The 15526-nt window shown below is 42.6% G+C and overlaps 1 protein-coding gene across 1 annotated transcript in view; it reads right to left on the bottom strand.

Annotated features, from left to right (window-relative positions):
- LOC122880560 (dedicator of cytokinesis protein 2-like) overlaps nucleotides 1-15526 on the bottom strand; it is a 101760-nt gene that overhangs the window by 65387 nt on the left and 20847 nt on the right. The window contains exons 18-24 of the mRNA XM_044205819.1: nucleotides 12290-12387; nucleotides 12101-12190; nucleotides 11757-11857; nucleotides 9345-9479; nucleotides 4905-5013; nucleotides 4403-4473; nucleotides 2569-2675 (exon numbers count right to left, since the gene is read on the bottom strand). Of these exons, the coding sequence (XP_044061754.1) occupies nucleotides 2569-2675; nucleotides 4403-4473; nucleotides 4905-5013; nucleotides 9345-9479; nucleotides 11757-11857; nucleotides 12101-12190; nucleotides 12290-12387 (711 nt within the window). The remainder of the gene's footprint in view (nucleotides 1-2568; nucleotides 2676-4402; nucleotides 4474-4904; nucleotides 5014-9344; nucleotides 9480-11756; nucleotides 11858-12100; nucleotides 12191-12289; nucleotides 12388-15526) is intronic.

Below are 15526 nucleotides of genomic sequence, written 5' to 3'. Positions count from 1 at the left end.
CATCCCTTTACTTATCCCTCTGCCCCACCTTTACCAATCATCATGTCATCCCTCTTTCCTCTCTTCCCGGTCTCAATTCCTTTTTTCCCCCCGAAGATTATTCTCTTCTCCTCTTTCTGTCTCCCTCCTTTGCAAATGAACTCCTCTATTTTTCATCCTTTCCTGAGACCAAGATCAAGGAAATAAGAACAAACAGAGGAGTTTGTTCTTATTTCCTTGGTCTCTCTGATACCTCTGCCTGACTCCTCCATCATTTTTGCATTTGAAGTGTTTTATTCCAAAAGGAGACTTCCACCACTTCAGCACTCAAAGTGACTCTTGGCATGAAGAGCCAAAACACATGACAGGCTACACCTGGAGCTAATTGTAAAATCTTTGCTTCCAAAATGGTTGCAGGACAGTATGATAAAAGACTGATAATTCAGAGATCTTTATTTGCCAAAATTGATATGTGTGTCAGATGTCCTACATTCCTTTGCTTTTTTTCTCTTTATCCTGCTCTCTCTTTTTCTACCCGTCGTCCCCATCGCTCCCTCTCCCGTTTCTTTCAGCGCTTTCCTCCCTCTCCCCTTCCTTTCCTGGTGAAGTGTGAGTGAGTGTGACTCTGAGCGTGTTGACAGCTAGCCCTGGGGAATCAATCATCTGAGCCAGGATCAATACCAAAGGACCGTATCCTGAACTGGCTACTGACTTGGCTGGCAGCAACTGACTGATGAGCAGACCCACTGCTACATTGGGCAAAAACAACATTCAAGACACCCATTAAGCATGCACCACTGCACAACACTGAAATGGACAAATACACTCACACCCAGATATATTCTCATCAATCACTAAGAAACAAATACATACAAATGTGTTTGAGTTGTGTATGAGAATGTATTCATGCAAACATGGAGTCCATGATGTGATTGAATCTGTCTAGCATAGCCCAGCATGTATCCCATCTAAGTCCCACTCAGAACGATTTCTATCTCAAACCAAATGTGGTCCTCCACAATCACTCACAGTCTACTTCCAATTCTTCAGTTTTCACTGCAGAGGCCCAATTATGGGCCCCCTTATCGAGTCTGTATTATAGCAGCACAACTTTAGCCCACTCTATCCACCACAGTGTGATCCTCTGCAGGGGAAACCGTCACTTATCAGCCAGCTACAAGCAAATTAGACAGACATAATAGGGCTGAAGAGAGGTAGGGGTGGTGCACAGTGTGTGATCATTGATGTGTAGTGCATTTTAAAAGGTACGATACAGACAAAATCACATGTCCCTGGCAATTATGCCAAATCTAGAGAAAATCACTTAAAAGTAGAGGAGGCATTGTGTGAAAAGTGACACATTAATGACAGTGAAACTGCAGCATTCTGAAATCCCTTCCTGTCTTATCTGCTTCAAACATTCAACAGGTGATATTGCTTCTCCTTTGGCAGACAGCAGGTATCACCTGTGACATTAATATGGATAACACTTATCTTTCTCTATATTCATCACCAACACCTACTGAGGCGTGAAAAGTATGCTCATTTTCTGCTGCAATAAGGTTCATGGACATTTTCAGTCTGAGCAGAGAGGGCATGTCAACGCCACAAGGACAAAAGAAAATCATCTGATACTGCCAATGACTAAACAAACATCTGTTTAGGTTGATGTTATTTTAGCCTCAAGACTGTTTAATCTCAGCAAGCGTGACTTGAAGTGAACTTTACCATCAGTGGAGGAGTACATTAATAGGTACCACTTGTGCTGATTGTAATAAGATAGTATCTGACCGGGGAACATTGCACTGATTGTAATGTCAGTGGAGGTGAACATAGCAGCACTGAAATTGTGTGTTACAGCATCAACATCAAATATCCATATTGTTTTCTTTATCTCAAAAGAAAAATCCCCTGAGTAAAAAGTAACTCAAATATTCAATTATTATTTATTTGAATGCTAGCTGAAGCAGCAGATAATTTTACGGTAGGTTTATCCTTTATTTTATTTATCTAATACCAAACAAATAAAGCAGGTAAATATTCAAAATTCAAAAGACTGTGATAGATATTATGTAATGTGTCGAGTCATGTCAATTCTATTTAAATAAAAGTGACATGACTTGAAAGTGCGTGTACATGGCAGTAAACCAAATAAAACATAAATGAATAAACACCATTATGTCCTTTCACCATTTGGCTGATGCTTTTATCCAGAGTGCTTTACTGGATTGCCCTACAGGGAATGGAACATTACCCTTGCAGTATTAGAACCACACTTTTACCCACTGCACTGTTATCATGATAAAACCTTTAAAGCAAAGAACTCCATTACTGGTCATAAAATACAGTGGGAACAGCTGTCTGCCCAGTCCTGTTGCTGGGCTGGAATTACTCACTGTATAATAGACCTTTTAATGTGATCTCAACCTTTAAGTGATAAGCAGCTAATGCTCTGTAGGATTTCACACAGAATGGGTTGGCAGTTGTTTGGTACTGTGAACATCTGTGATTGGTTCTTCACACAACAGTTAAGTCCGCTATTGGTTAGTAGCTCAGTGCTGAGGCCTGTAACTGGAAAAGATTACACACCTTGTTTCTGGAAGATTTGGCTGCTGACGATTTCAGTCATGGAGGCCACCTTCTGTTTCTGGAGTTTCTCAGGGGGGATGCAGGAATAAAAGTCATGCAGCAACTGACTGCAGAGAGAAAGCGGTAGGCAGTGGAATAAATAATCAGCAAGATCATTATATGGAAGAGCAACAGGTTTGTTTTCTTGAAAATGAGCACAATAAATATTCATCACCAATCATTTTTTGACAGATTATTGCACATATTTTGAATTTTAACAAAAAAAATCTCCTAGCCACCATGTAATTGATTCAAAAATCGAAAACACAACCATACCTTAGTAAGTCAAGCTTTAAACATCTCTCTTTTAAGGTCATAAAATATGTAGCCACTAAAAGCAACGGTTGTACCAGAGTGCAGCATAGACATGAGCAGAGCAGTACATGCTGCATGAAAACTAATGAGCCAAAGCTTAAACACACTTTAATGAAGACACAGGTTTGAGTCATCCTCCGGCCCAAATTCAATTTTAGAATAATTAAAGAGGCTGGTTGCAAGCCCTGATGCCACTTAGAAAGATTGAATGCTCAGAGCATGGCAAACCCTCTGTCTCCGTTTTTTTGTCTGTCTCTCACTTTGTCTCTGTCTCCTTTAATTATGCCGGTTTGCAGAAGCACTTTCAGTAATGGTATAAATGAATTAAATGCATCACCTATGCTCCCAAACCCTAACACAACAAAAGGGTTTGTATGACTTTTGATGTGCATAAGCTGGCACAAGGACTCGCTGGGGCACTGAGCGCAGACTTATCAGGCCCACAAATCATCTGAGCTGAACTTAATTAAAACCCAAAATGTCAGCCTATTCCCACATGGACATGCAGGACATGTGAAGGACACAGAGAGCAAAAAAAACCCATGCATGGCTGACAATGTATGTACTTGTACCACTCTGTGGATCACACTACAGGTGAGTCTACAAGGGGTAGAAATGTGACTATACAGAGATGAGACAAAGCTTTGATGTCCACCTCATGCACAGTGATTGTAATTCACACAGCTTGCTTTTGGAAACTCTGCCTGAGGCTATTCTGATCAGGAATGCAATGGGGACCTTACTTTCAAGTTTAGATGGCTTGGGTTTGTGCATGTGTGTGTAAAGAAGTGCAGAAGACAGACAATAAGGGTGAGGGAGAGTGTGTGGAAAGTGAAAGAAAGTGAATGACAGAAAGTGAGAATATGTGCGCTGATTTTTAACTTTCCGCCCCTCATCACCTTTCTACCTGTGCATGTGTGTATTTGCTTGTGTGTGGCTGGTGTTAACGGTAGCACCTTTGTGATGCTGTGTTGACATCGAGCCACTCGAGGGACTGAAGTGGCAGATGAGGATAATCCACAAACACACATGTACACACAAAAGCACACACAGGTTACAGAAAGGTGAAAAGAGAAATTATGTGGGCGAGGGTGTTTGAAACTGAATGTGACAAGTCCAGAAAACATCAATTAACAACTTCTTTTTCAATTTCATTGGAATTGTCAATTCACTCAGTGGCACATGGAGAAGGTGAAGAGTGTGTTTGAGTGTGTGTCCTTGTTTATATGTCAGTTTGATGAGATTTTTATCACCCGATAAAGAAGGTAAGACTCGACCAGGATGGAATGTGTGGGGGACAGAAGGATGGGGGTCACTGCACAAAGCCAAGAGGAAAACTTGAGCTGTGCTGAAAGCTCCCATAAATCCTCTCTGTCAGTGTCCCTGAATGAGACCAAAGATAAGGTGCTAGTGTGTGTGTCTGTGTGTGTGTGTGTGTCTGTGTGTGTGTGTGTATGTGTGTCTTTAAAGGTAAGCTTACCTGAGGAGTTTGGCATCAAACACTTTCTCCACATCATGCAGGACTGTTGGCAGGTACTTCAGAGCAGCAACCTGATGACACACACACACACACATACCACAAATAAACACTGTTCAATTACTGTCTTGAAGTTGTTGGTGAATAGAAGGTGACTTTGCCATCAAACAGTCTCTCATCACAAGTGTGAGAAAAGATCTGCTTTATTTTTCACAGGGCCACTTGTCTGTCTGCCTAACTTTTTGTGACTCAATCTGTTTCTGCCTCGGTGTAAGTAGTGAGAATGAGAGAAAGACATTAAGCAGCAGAACAGTGAAGTAGTCAGAATCAGATTGAGAGATTACATTAGAGAAGTTGGAGCATGAGGAGGAGCAGGAAGATGAGACAGAGTCAGACAGAAGAAGAAGCAGAAAAGGCAGAAACAGGGTGAGGTTAAGGACGAGAAGAATGTAAAGAGGAGTACTGGGTGGTGAAGTATGGGTGCAGGGTGAGCATGCGTGATTACCCTGAGCAGCAGAGTGGTGGTGTAGTCTGTTCTCATCAGGCTGTTGATGGACTCAAAAAGCCTCCTCAGCGACTCCTCAAACTCTGCCTGCTCCTTCCCCTCGTACAGCCTAGGAGAGGCAGAGGAAATTAATGGAAATGCAACAGGAAAAACAGAAAAGGGCAGGAGGGGAGAAACGTCAGAAAACATGACGTGACATGATTACCAAGAGAGATGGAGAGAAGGATGCACGAGGCAAAACAGACGAGGCATGAATTGAAAAATTAGAGAAAACAATGGATGAGGGTTGAATAATCAATGAGGGTGGGGGCACGTGGACAGAGAATAAGAGACAAAGGGTCAAAACAAGAATAGCTGACAAGAAGCTCAAGTTGGATGTAAACAGACAGAAGAAAGCCCTATTTATATTTTTTCTGTGCAACAGAAATATGATTGAGTGTTAAATAGCTAGGTTTATTAACTTAAATGTAATGCATTTCATAAAGAAAAACCTTGTATTGACTCCTCCCTGTTATGCTTAAACTATTTTGTTAAACATTGTTTTCTGAGAAGATTTAATAGGATAATACATGATAATGAGATATGATAATTTGGTTTAGTCACATCTTTCCCTGGAAATCACTGTCATTGTGACTCCATAACAAACCTGTGTCCATAACTAGCTATTTTTAACCTCTTGACAGATTTTATTTTCAGGCTTTTAAACATTCTATTATTTCTCCACTCCACTGGGATGTAAATTATTCTGCAGATGTTGTTTTGTTTCACAGTTTAAATTGATTCCAAGTTGGTAATGATAATGTTCTTGAAGTTATCTTCATCGAGCCAGAGCTGGCTTTCTCTAACTCAGAGTAATCTAGTAACAAGTGAAATTACACCTAAATTCTTGTATTTTTATGGAAATGGGGCTTCAACTGAATTGGCTGCAGTTCCTCGCCTCTTCTTTCAATAATGTGGTTCAATGCACTATATTCAATTATAGTGATGCAGCAAACCAATGCAGTATTATGTTGACAAGGTAAAACTAAACATTGATAAGCACTGACTGCTGTGATTACAACAATCCTCCTATGACTTAACAAAAAAAACTGGGTTATCTTTGTTGCTGCTATTCACATCACATACAAACACCCACGCATTCCTCTACCATCCCTTCAGTTCTACTTCCTCCACCCATAGCAAACTTTTCTCTCATCCATCTCTCCACCCATTTCCTTCCCCCGTCTCTGTGTGATTCAGTGGAGCTGTGCAGTTGTTAATTACAATAGAAGTTGTGAGTGCTGGAGGGAAGGATTAGCGTGTGGCACACAGCAAATTTAGCATGTGGGGGGAGGGATTAGGTGGTAACACAGAGAGGTATTATCACTGGGCTTTTTGCAGAGTACAGTTATGATTACAGACACACTGTCCTGCTTAATCCACCAGGCCTGCCCGTGCATGAATGTGTGTGTGTGTGTGTGTGTGTGTGTGTGTGTGTGTGTGTGTGTGTGTGTGTGTGTGTGTAGTGAGAATGATGATGTCAGATGGGTTACTGATGGTGTGATAACACCAAGCCGCTCACACCACACATATACACTTCACTAACATAGTTGTGTCCCATTAGTATAGTATAGCATGTTACAGCCTGTAGAGTACCACTTTAATCCAACTCAGAAGATGTATGTGGAACTAAAAATGACCATAGGCTGTTGCTACAACTTATCTACACACACACACACACAAACACACACAGGCACGCAATACCCACATATGAGCAAAACAACACAAATACGTCACAGTAGCTCAGCAAACTAATACTGGTGACAGATGGAGAGGAGAGAGGGATGAAAGGAAGGCAATCAACAGGGGGGAGGGAAAGGAGTGAGGGACAGTGAGGAAAAATCTGAAGAGAGGAGTGAGCAAGAGAGCAAATACAGAAGGGGGATGGCTCAGCTGCATGTAGCTGTGGATGAGAGGAGGAAAAAGGAGAACAACAAGGCAACACTAAACATGTCCCCCATGAATTATGAAATCCCTGTCTAAGCAAATCAGTCACAGATGTCACCTTGTTATGATATATAATTGCAGTTCCCCCATGGAGCAATCAGTCAAAATGTTCAATGCTGCAATTAAGCAGTGAGATACAAGGTTCCCTCAGGTTTGGCCAAATTTGAAATGCAGACATTTTGCATGACACATGGGCGAACGAAAAAGTGGTGCAGTGACCAACATTGCTGTGATGCATCAAAAAAGTATAATAAAAATGGCATTGCTCATCTAAGACAGATTAGTTAAACTATACTAAAAATGCAAGAATGGTGCAATGAGTCACACAATTAGCTTGAGTATTGTTAAATCCTACTTTGGTTTAAGAGTGTATTCATGAAGACAATTAAACAAACACTGTAGACGCCTTAGGCCAATCAGTATAATAATGAAAAAGCTGGAATTCATCAAAATATTATTTGGTCTGTAAAGCTTGAGATTTCTCTATCTGATGGATGGAATAGAGTAAATCGAGTGTGCATCACTGTAATCGTAGCTCTCCGTGTGATGTAAATTATGTTATTATGAACTATTTCTCATTATTTTAAGATAAGATTATTTTATTATTATTATTACCACCAGATATTGATATATGTCTTCCTATCATGAGAAATGATCTCAAAATGAGAGATGTCATTATAAGAACAAGAAAACAAAATTAGAAAGCCCAGATATTCTAACTAGAAAAGATTACATAATCATAATATAAGATGTCATAGGAAACAGATAAGATCCTTATCGCATCAATGAGAAAAGATCTTCATATTAGAAAACTTCTTTTTATGTCCTTCCACAGGAAAACAATTAAAAGAGGAAGAGGAAAAGAGAGAAGGGGAGATCTAAAGATGAAGGGAGGGATGGAAAGAAAGAGGACGAGTGGAGGATAACAAGAAGGAGAAATATAGAACATAGCAGGTGCTCAGGGGAAGGAAAAAGAAACAGATACAACTGATGAACTAGACTACAGGGAAGTAATAAAAGCTATAGGGCGTGAAGGACAGAAAGAAGGTGAAGGAAAGAGCAAAATCTGGTACAGCGTGCCTTACATATTTTTGAAGTAAAAATCACACACTCCTAATAGACTTTGCATGAACACAAAGTCGGTTTGACAAGCTAATAAATCTTCAATGCTGCCTATTTAACTATTAATGACTGCTAGTCTTGATGGTGATGATGATGGAGCCTTACAGATGCACCTACAGCGCTGGTGGCTCCTTTGAATACCTGATTCTCTGTTGGCATGACAAGGCCTTATAGGAGGAGAAATTTGATGTGAAAACTTTAGATGCAGAGCGAGTTGAAGTTGTCGGCTACCGGTAGTTGGAAGGCGACAGATAGAGCAGGAGAGAGAGAAAGAGAGAAGGAGAGTGAGATTTATTGGTTCAGAGATACCCAGGGGAGGCTGGCAAGTGGAGCTCAGTCCATCCGGGAGCAGTGGAGCGATAACGACACACAAGACATACACTAAGAAGTATGCTTAAATGTATGTGTGTGGGCTTGTGCATGCCTACACTTGCACATAAACACACATACACACACACACACACTTGGGAAACCACACTAATGCAACCACACAAATCTGCACACACTATGAATAAATAAACAAACACACCAACCACATCGATAAACAAACATACCAATTTCAACAAACAAAGCCCACGATGCCCTCTAGAAGATTAAAAAGACAGACCTTGGACCAGTGGACTTCGAATGACAAACACATACCAGCACGCGTGTGCACGCACCCGTGCGCGCGCACACACGCACACACACACACACACACACACACACACACACACACACACAGAGATCCCCTCCCAACCCAAGTTATACAAACACTAATACACTGCTCCTAACAGAGGCACACAACCCATAACAATTCACACACAAACCTTGCATTCTTACGTGAACAAGCACTCCATTACGAACATGATTGTGTCTTATATACCTGCACACCTACACACAAACACACAGGTACTCAAGTCACCCATAGGCAAGGCACATAACACAATTGTGGATCATGTTTCTGATCTGTCAGCATCAACTTTTGCGCTGCAGTTATAAATGGTGTTTACACTTATCGTATGGTGCAGCTCTCGGCTCAGCACAGTGGGTGTCATAAGTCTCTCCTGCAGGAACTTTGTCTGTCTGGTGTTTTCGTTGGCTGCCCATTCAGCAGCCCTGCCCTTTCATTAGCTCTCATTCGCACGCTGCACTTCATCATCAATGCTTATTAGCATTAGCAGCCTTTTCTCGCCGAGCTGTCAAAAACAATTACTCTGGCAATGTAGTGTCACTGGGCTCTGTGTGTGTGCGTGCCTTCAAGAATCTCTATTTGCATCATTAAGGGTCCAAAAAGAAATTAGTAGTCATTATCATAATGATCACTACACAAGAAGTTACACAAACACTCACTGGGAGTAGAGCATGCGCGAGCGGACGATGAACTTGAAGATGTACTCGAGGGCTTTGAGGGTTCGAAGGATTGGCTCACACTGTTCCCCTCGGCTGGACACATCCAGATACCTCTTTAACACCGACATCAGCTTTCTGGGAGAGGATGATATGATAGAGAGAGAGAGAGAGAGAGAGAGAGAGAGAGAGAGAGAGAGAGAGAGAGAGAGAGAGAGAAAAGGGCGAAACAAATCAAAACCATTCAGTCAGAATTGTCATTCCTTTTCTGATGTTCCACAGGTTGGAAAGTTAATCACCAACTCCATTTTTCACTTCCATAGAGCAGAAAGACAGAGTGCAACAGAGTGAAAGAACGAGAGAGAGAAAAGATGACTGGCAAGGAGGCGGAGGAGGAAAAATGGCAAAATAGTATTTCACACCTCAACAGATGTACCTTTCACACACCTCACAGACATTTTTATTTGCCCTCAGATGCATGGTGAAAAAATCATTCTCCAATACATGCACACCCCACAGGTGTATTTAGACACACACGTAAATATTCCGGTGTGTCAAAGCAGTTGGAAAGCGGCGTGGGGGGCACAGAGTTCAGTCTAAGTTTATGACCTACCAGCATTTATGTGCCCAATCTCCCTTTGTATTATCTCAGTGGCATGCAATACTAGCATATTCATAACACATAAAACAATACTGTAGGCCTAAAGAGGGTTAAGGCTTTTGGCTTTGTGATGGCTCTATTTCCATGAAATGGCAACCAGGGATCACCCACTAACTGGTTTAAAACTACCCAATCCTCTTAAACTATCAAAGTCCCCTTAAAAAATGATCTCTAATCTGGCCTCACTGGCGTCAGGTTGGCCTTATGTTATTGCCAATGTTATTACCATTCAGTCTTCCCTGGTTTTGTTTTGGTGCATGGCTTAAGAGCAAGCACAGGAGGATTTATTCTTTTTTTAAGAGCAAGAGATAGGGAGTTTAAAATGTAGTGAGAGGGAGTTAGAGAGCTTTACATAACAGCCTCTGGGCTGACAAGCGTTAAACTGCAGTGACCCTATCAAAAAGGGTGAACACCAACACACTGGCAAGAGAGGGATAGAGTGATAGTAAAGAGACAGATTATTTGGAGTGAAGAACAGACAGAAAGAAAGAAGAGCAGTTAAGAGAGGAGAGTGGCAGGGAGAATTGGGCAAAGGAGGATGAGAGGAGGAGAAGCAGTTGTGGTAAGCAAGAAAAGATTCAGGGTAAAAAGAGCAGAAGGAGTCAGACATGTTTTTAATTTCCTAACTGAAGCTTTGGCACTGCAAACAAATGTTTTCTCTAGCGCCCACTGAATTAAGTGAAGTGAATTATCAGAGAGTAAGAAGCAGACAGAAGTGTTTGGGGAGCATGCCTGAGTGCTTTAGCTGCTACTCCCCAAAGAAGCAGGGTTAAAACTCTGGCTAGCTGGGTGTACAGTAAAGTAGCATACTCTAATCCTGTTCAATCAAGTGCTCCAAAGGCCAACACACACACTGACCTCCAGTGGCAGCTAGATACAGTGCAGTATTTAGTCACTTAACATTAGATATTCAGGTGATATTTAAATTACCACAACAAGTTTACCTTTGGCATGGAGTATGGCATACCTGACAGGATTATGCATTTGAATGTGACTGAGACAACCCACACTAATGCTATGTATGCATTTCTGGTACTGGACTTTAAGCTGCTCTGTCCAACTTTCTAGGAACCACAAAACAGTCTGTTTTTTGGCTTGATGACAAAGCATTACTGAGATTATCTGATGGGATTTAAAAGATTTATAAATCCCAAGAGGTGGGAGAATTGCCTCATGAAAGATCATGTAATCCTTAATTTGCAATTCAAAGAAGAACACTGCAAAACTTGCTGATATATTTCGTGAAAACAGCAGTGTAAGTATGGTATGTTTGTTGACATGAAGTCTAACACTGTCTTTAAAGTCAAACCTAAAGTAAGCTTAAATAACCAGTCGTGCTCAGTGACTTTAATTAATAATAAAGTCTCCTGTGGCAGATTCAATAAGGAAGTGTCTTTGCTTTCTCAAGACATTAACAGGATACTGATTTGCAACTGAACTATTTGCTTTTTGGAGCACTTATGAAGAGCGAGAATTATCTATGTGACTCTTATCATATTTTGCTCTATTATATTTGCTCTCATATTTTGTTGTTTGCCTACAATGTTTATATTTGTCTTTCTCAGTCAGAATGTGTAAAATATCAGTTTAAATGTATGTATCTTTGTCAGATTCACATTAAGTGCTCTGATGAGAAAAGGTGCAGAGACTTTGTTCGTCATATATTCATTAAAATCTGATGCGACATACATGGTGATGAGGACAGGAAACTTGTAGAAAACATAACAGAATGAGATGAAAGGAAGTGGGCCTACTTGTAGGCCAGTGTAGCGCTGAAATGCTGCTTGATGTAGGCCTCCAACACTGTGTTGAAGTGCTGGAACTTTCTGTCAGCGATCAGACCTATGATGTATATCTGGCAGACAGAAGGGAGAAACAGAGAGACAGAGTGGGTTATATGTTTCCATAGCAGTAGACATTTACAAGGCAGATGAGAAGCTATGTACAATCATCTGATAGACATGTTGATTTGGAAAAAGATGGGACAGGTAGACACAAAGATGTCAGACTCGATACACAAAGAGACAGAGCATGTCAAGAAATCAGCTGCATCTGTTGAAAAAGCACACACACACACACACACACACCATACACTCACCAAGGCGTCAAACACGAGGATGTCATAGTCGTCAGTCTGGGAGTGTTCCATCATGATGTTGAACAAGGCGTCTAGAGTGTCCTGCAGAAACTACATACATATATACAGACAAAGGAGAGGTCCCATGAGAGCGCACACACGCTGGTCTACACACCTACGCAAAGACACACTTGTATTCACACCACTGACCTTGACCACCTCTTCTCCATCAATGATTTTGAGTTTCTCCAGGTTTTCTTTGAGGAGTTCAGGTCGAGTCCTCCACTTGAGCAGCCCCAGCAGGCCCACTAGACAGGAGAGACACAAGAGTCTTAACTGTACAAACATGTCCTGTCTTGCTTAAGAGTGGATGCTGATCAAAGCTTTTGTACTATAATAGAAATGTTTTCTAAGTTGACAATGTAATTTTCTAAAAACACTTTCTGTCCTTGAACATCTGACAAAGTGTGTCTCCTTCTGTGTTGCACAGAATACATATAAACTGTTCAAATGAATTCACCTGTCAGTGACTTGACACTATTTAATATAATGCCAAAGATAAGAAGCTGATTAATTTTAATAGTGTAACAACTAAAGCTGAAATAATTAGTCAATTTATCGATTACTCGACAAAAAATATATTGGTAACTATATATATATATATATACATACATACACATACATACATACATCCTCGGGACGCATTGAGCAATGACCCATCATCCAGTGTGGACCCTTCACGCTACTGCCTACCTCATGATGATGATGAGTGACAATAAAATATATGAGATGCCGGCTCAGACGTCGTCCGGCCAAACAAGGTCTGCGTCAGGTGTTGGGGAACCAGGGCACCGAGATGATAAATGGGCTACTGGAACAAGATGGGCGAGATGCCAGAGGGGTTACATGCAAAGGATGTGGGATGAATGGTTACTTCGAAACCCACAATCAAGGCTTACAGCAAAGCAAATAGTAGCTCAGTGTTCCAACATCCACAAGCAGCTATCACAACTTGAGATTGACGAGATACAACACAAATGCTACGGCATGGGGGAGCCAGGACAACAGGTCAGGGGGGAGCCAACGGCGGCTCCCCAACCGGAGATTGGGTACGAAGCCCCAACAAGTGCAATCACGCTGAAAGATAAGGAAGAATGAATGCTAGGCAACCCCGACGCCAATTACAACAGCTAAGTGAAGTACCATTAGAAAGTCTCCTAGAAGATGTGAATGCAGCATTGAGTGCGATCCCTACCACAACCATCACTGACACCAATGAGCTGATATACGCCTCAGCAGCAGTGATCCTCGAGATGCTTGGATATAAGAGCAACAATGGGAGCCATGAGACACAGTACCCACCATGGAAACGAAGGCCGGAGGCAAAAATCAAGGAGCAACCAAGAGCAACCATGGGAGCCATGAGAAACAGTACCCACCATGGAAACGAAGGCTGGAGGCAAAAATCAAGGAGGCACGGAGAGAAGTGAGCCAACTGACAGAGGCCAAGAGAGGTGCAATGAGAAAGCAAGTACCCAAGAAGTACAACCAGATGCCCATACCTGAAGCACTCGAAACTGCCAAACAAAGGCTCCAAGCCTTGGCCAGCCACCTAAAGAGGCACATGAGAGATAATGAAGCCAGAAGAATAAACCGGCTGTTTGCAACTCAACCTGCAAAAGTGTATGCTCAGTGGCAGGGTAATAACAGCAGAGCAGACCCACCAAGGCTGGAAACTGAACAGTACTGGAAAAGTATATGCAATGCACAGTGGCCGGTGGCTCTGGGAGAGGACCACAGCAACCTCCCTGAACAGAATCCAGTCACTATCACAGCGGCAGACATCCAAGAAAGAGTCTCAGGTATGAAAAACTGGACAGCACTGCACTCCACGAGCGCCTAGCAGCACAAATGAACCAGCTAAGGGATGGGGCGCAGCCTGAATGGCCTGAATTGTACCGAGGGCGTACAATCCTGATCCTGAAGGATCCCGCAAAGTGTACAGTCCCATCCAACTATCGGCCAATAACCTGTCTCTCCACAACATGAAAGCTCATGTCAGGCATCATCATGGCTAAGATAAGTGGACACATGGATCAATACATGAGCAAAGCACAGAAGGGCATCGGCAAAGGAACCAGAGGAGCCAAACACCAACTCCTGGTTGACAGAACAGTCACCCAAGACTGCAGAACCCGACCCACCAACCTGTGCACTGCCTGGATTGATTACAAGAAAGCATATGACTCAATGCCACACACGGATCACTGAATGCTTGGAGATGAGGCTGTGGAAAACCACCCTTGAGGCCAATGGCAAGCCACTTGCACAAGTATCCATCAAATGTGGCATATACCAAGGAAATGCTCTGTCCCCACTGCTGTTCTGCATAGGTCTGAACCCCCTCAGCCAAATAATCAACAAGACTGGCTATGGATACCGACTCGGAATGGGGCCACCATCAGTCACCTCCTCTACATGGATGACATCAAGCTATATGCTAGGAGCGAGCGGGACATCGACTCACTAATCCACACCACCAGGATCTACAGCTCTGACATTGGGATGTCATTCGGGCTTGAGAAGTGCAGTCGAATGGTGACAAAGAGAGGGAAGGTAGTCCACACAGAAGGGGTCTCACTCCCAGAAGGAACAATAGCAGACATTGAGGATGGTTACAAGTACCTTGGAATACCACAGGCAAATGGCAACCTTGAAGAGGTAACAAGGAAAACAGCAACTGCCAAATACCTCCAACGAGTAAGGCAAGTCCTAAGAAGTCAACTCAATGGCAAGAACAAGTCCCAGGCAATAAACAGCTACGCCCTGCCAGTGATCAGATACCCTGCAGGAATAATAAGGTGGCCAAAGGAAGAGATACAGACCACAGACGTTAAGACACGAAAGCTCCTCACCATGCATGGAGGGTTCCATCCCAAATCCAGCACCCTGAGACTGTACGCTAGTCTTAAGGAAGGCGGCCGTGGACTAGTGAGTGTGAGAGCCACTATCCAGGATGAAACATCCAAGATCCACAAGTACATCAAAGATAAGGCCCCAACAGATGACGTGCTCAGTGAATGTCTCAGGCAATGGGGAACAGAGGAAGAGGTGCTAGAGGAGGGACCATCATGGGAGGACAAACCCCTACATGGGATGTACCACCGGAACATAACTGAAGTGGCTGATATCAAGAAATCCTACCAATGGCTAGAGCGGGCCGGACTGAAGGACAGCACAGAGGCACTCATCATGGCTGCACAGGAGCAGGCCCCGAGCACCAGAGCAATAGAGGCCCAGATCTACCACACCAGACAAGACCCAAGGTGTAGGCTGTGTAAAGAGGCCCCTGAGACAATCCAGCACATAACTGCAGGGTGTAAGATGCTGGCAGGGAAAGCATACATGGAGCGCCATAACCAAGTGGCTGACATAGTGTACAGGAAC

Source organism: Siniperca chuatsi, linkage group LG8 (genome assembly GCF_020085105.1).
Source record: "Siniperca chuatsi isolate FFG_IHB_CAS linkage group LG8, ASM2008510v1, whole genome shotgun sequence".
NCBI classification, from domain to species: Eukaryota; Metazoa; Chordata; class Actinopteri; order Centrarchiformes; family Sinipercidae; genus Siniperca; species Siniperca chuatsi.
The sequence above is the reverse complement of the archived record's forward strand: the minus strand, read 5'-3'. Positions and strand labels throughout refer to the sequence as shown.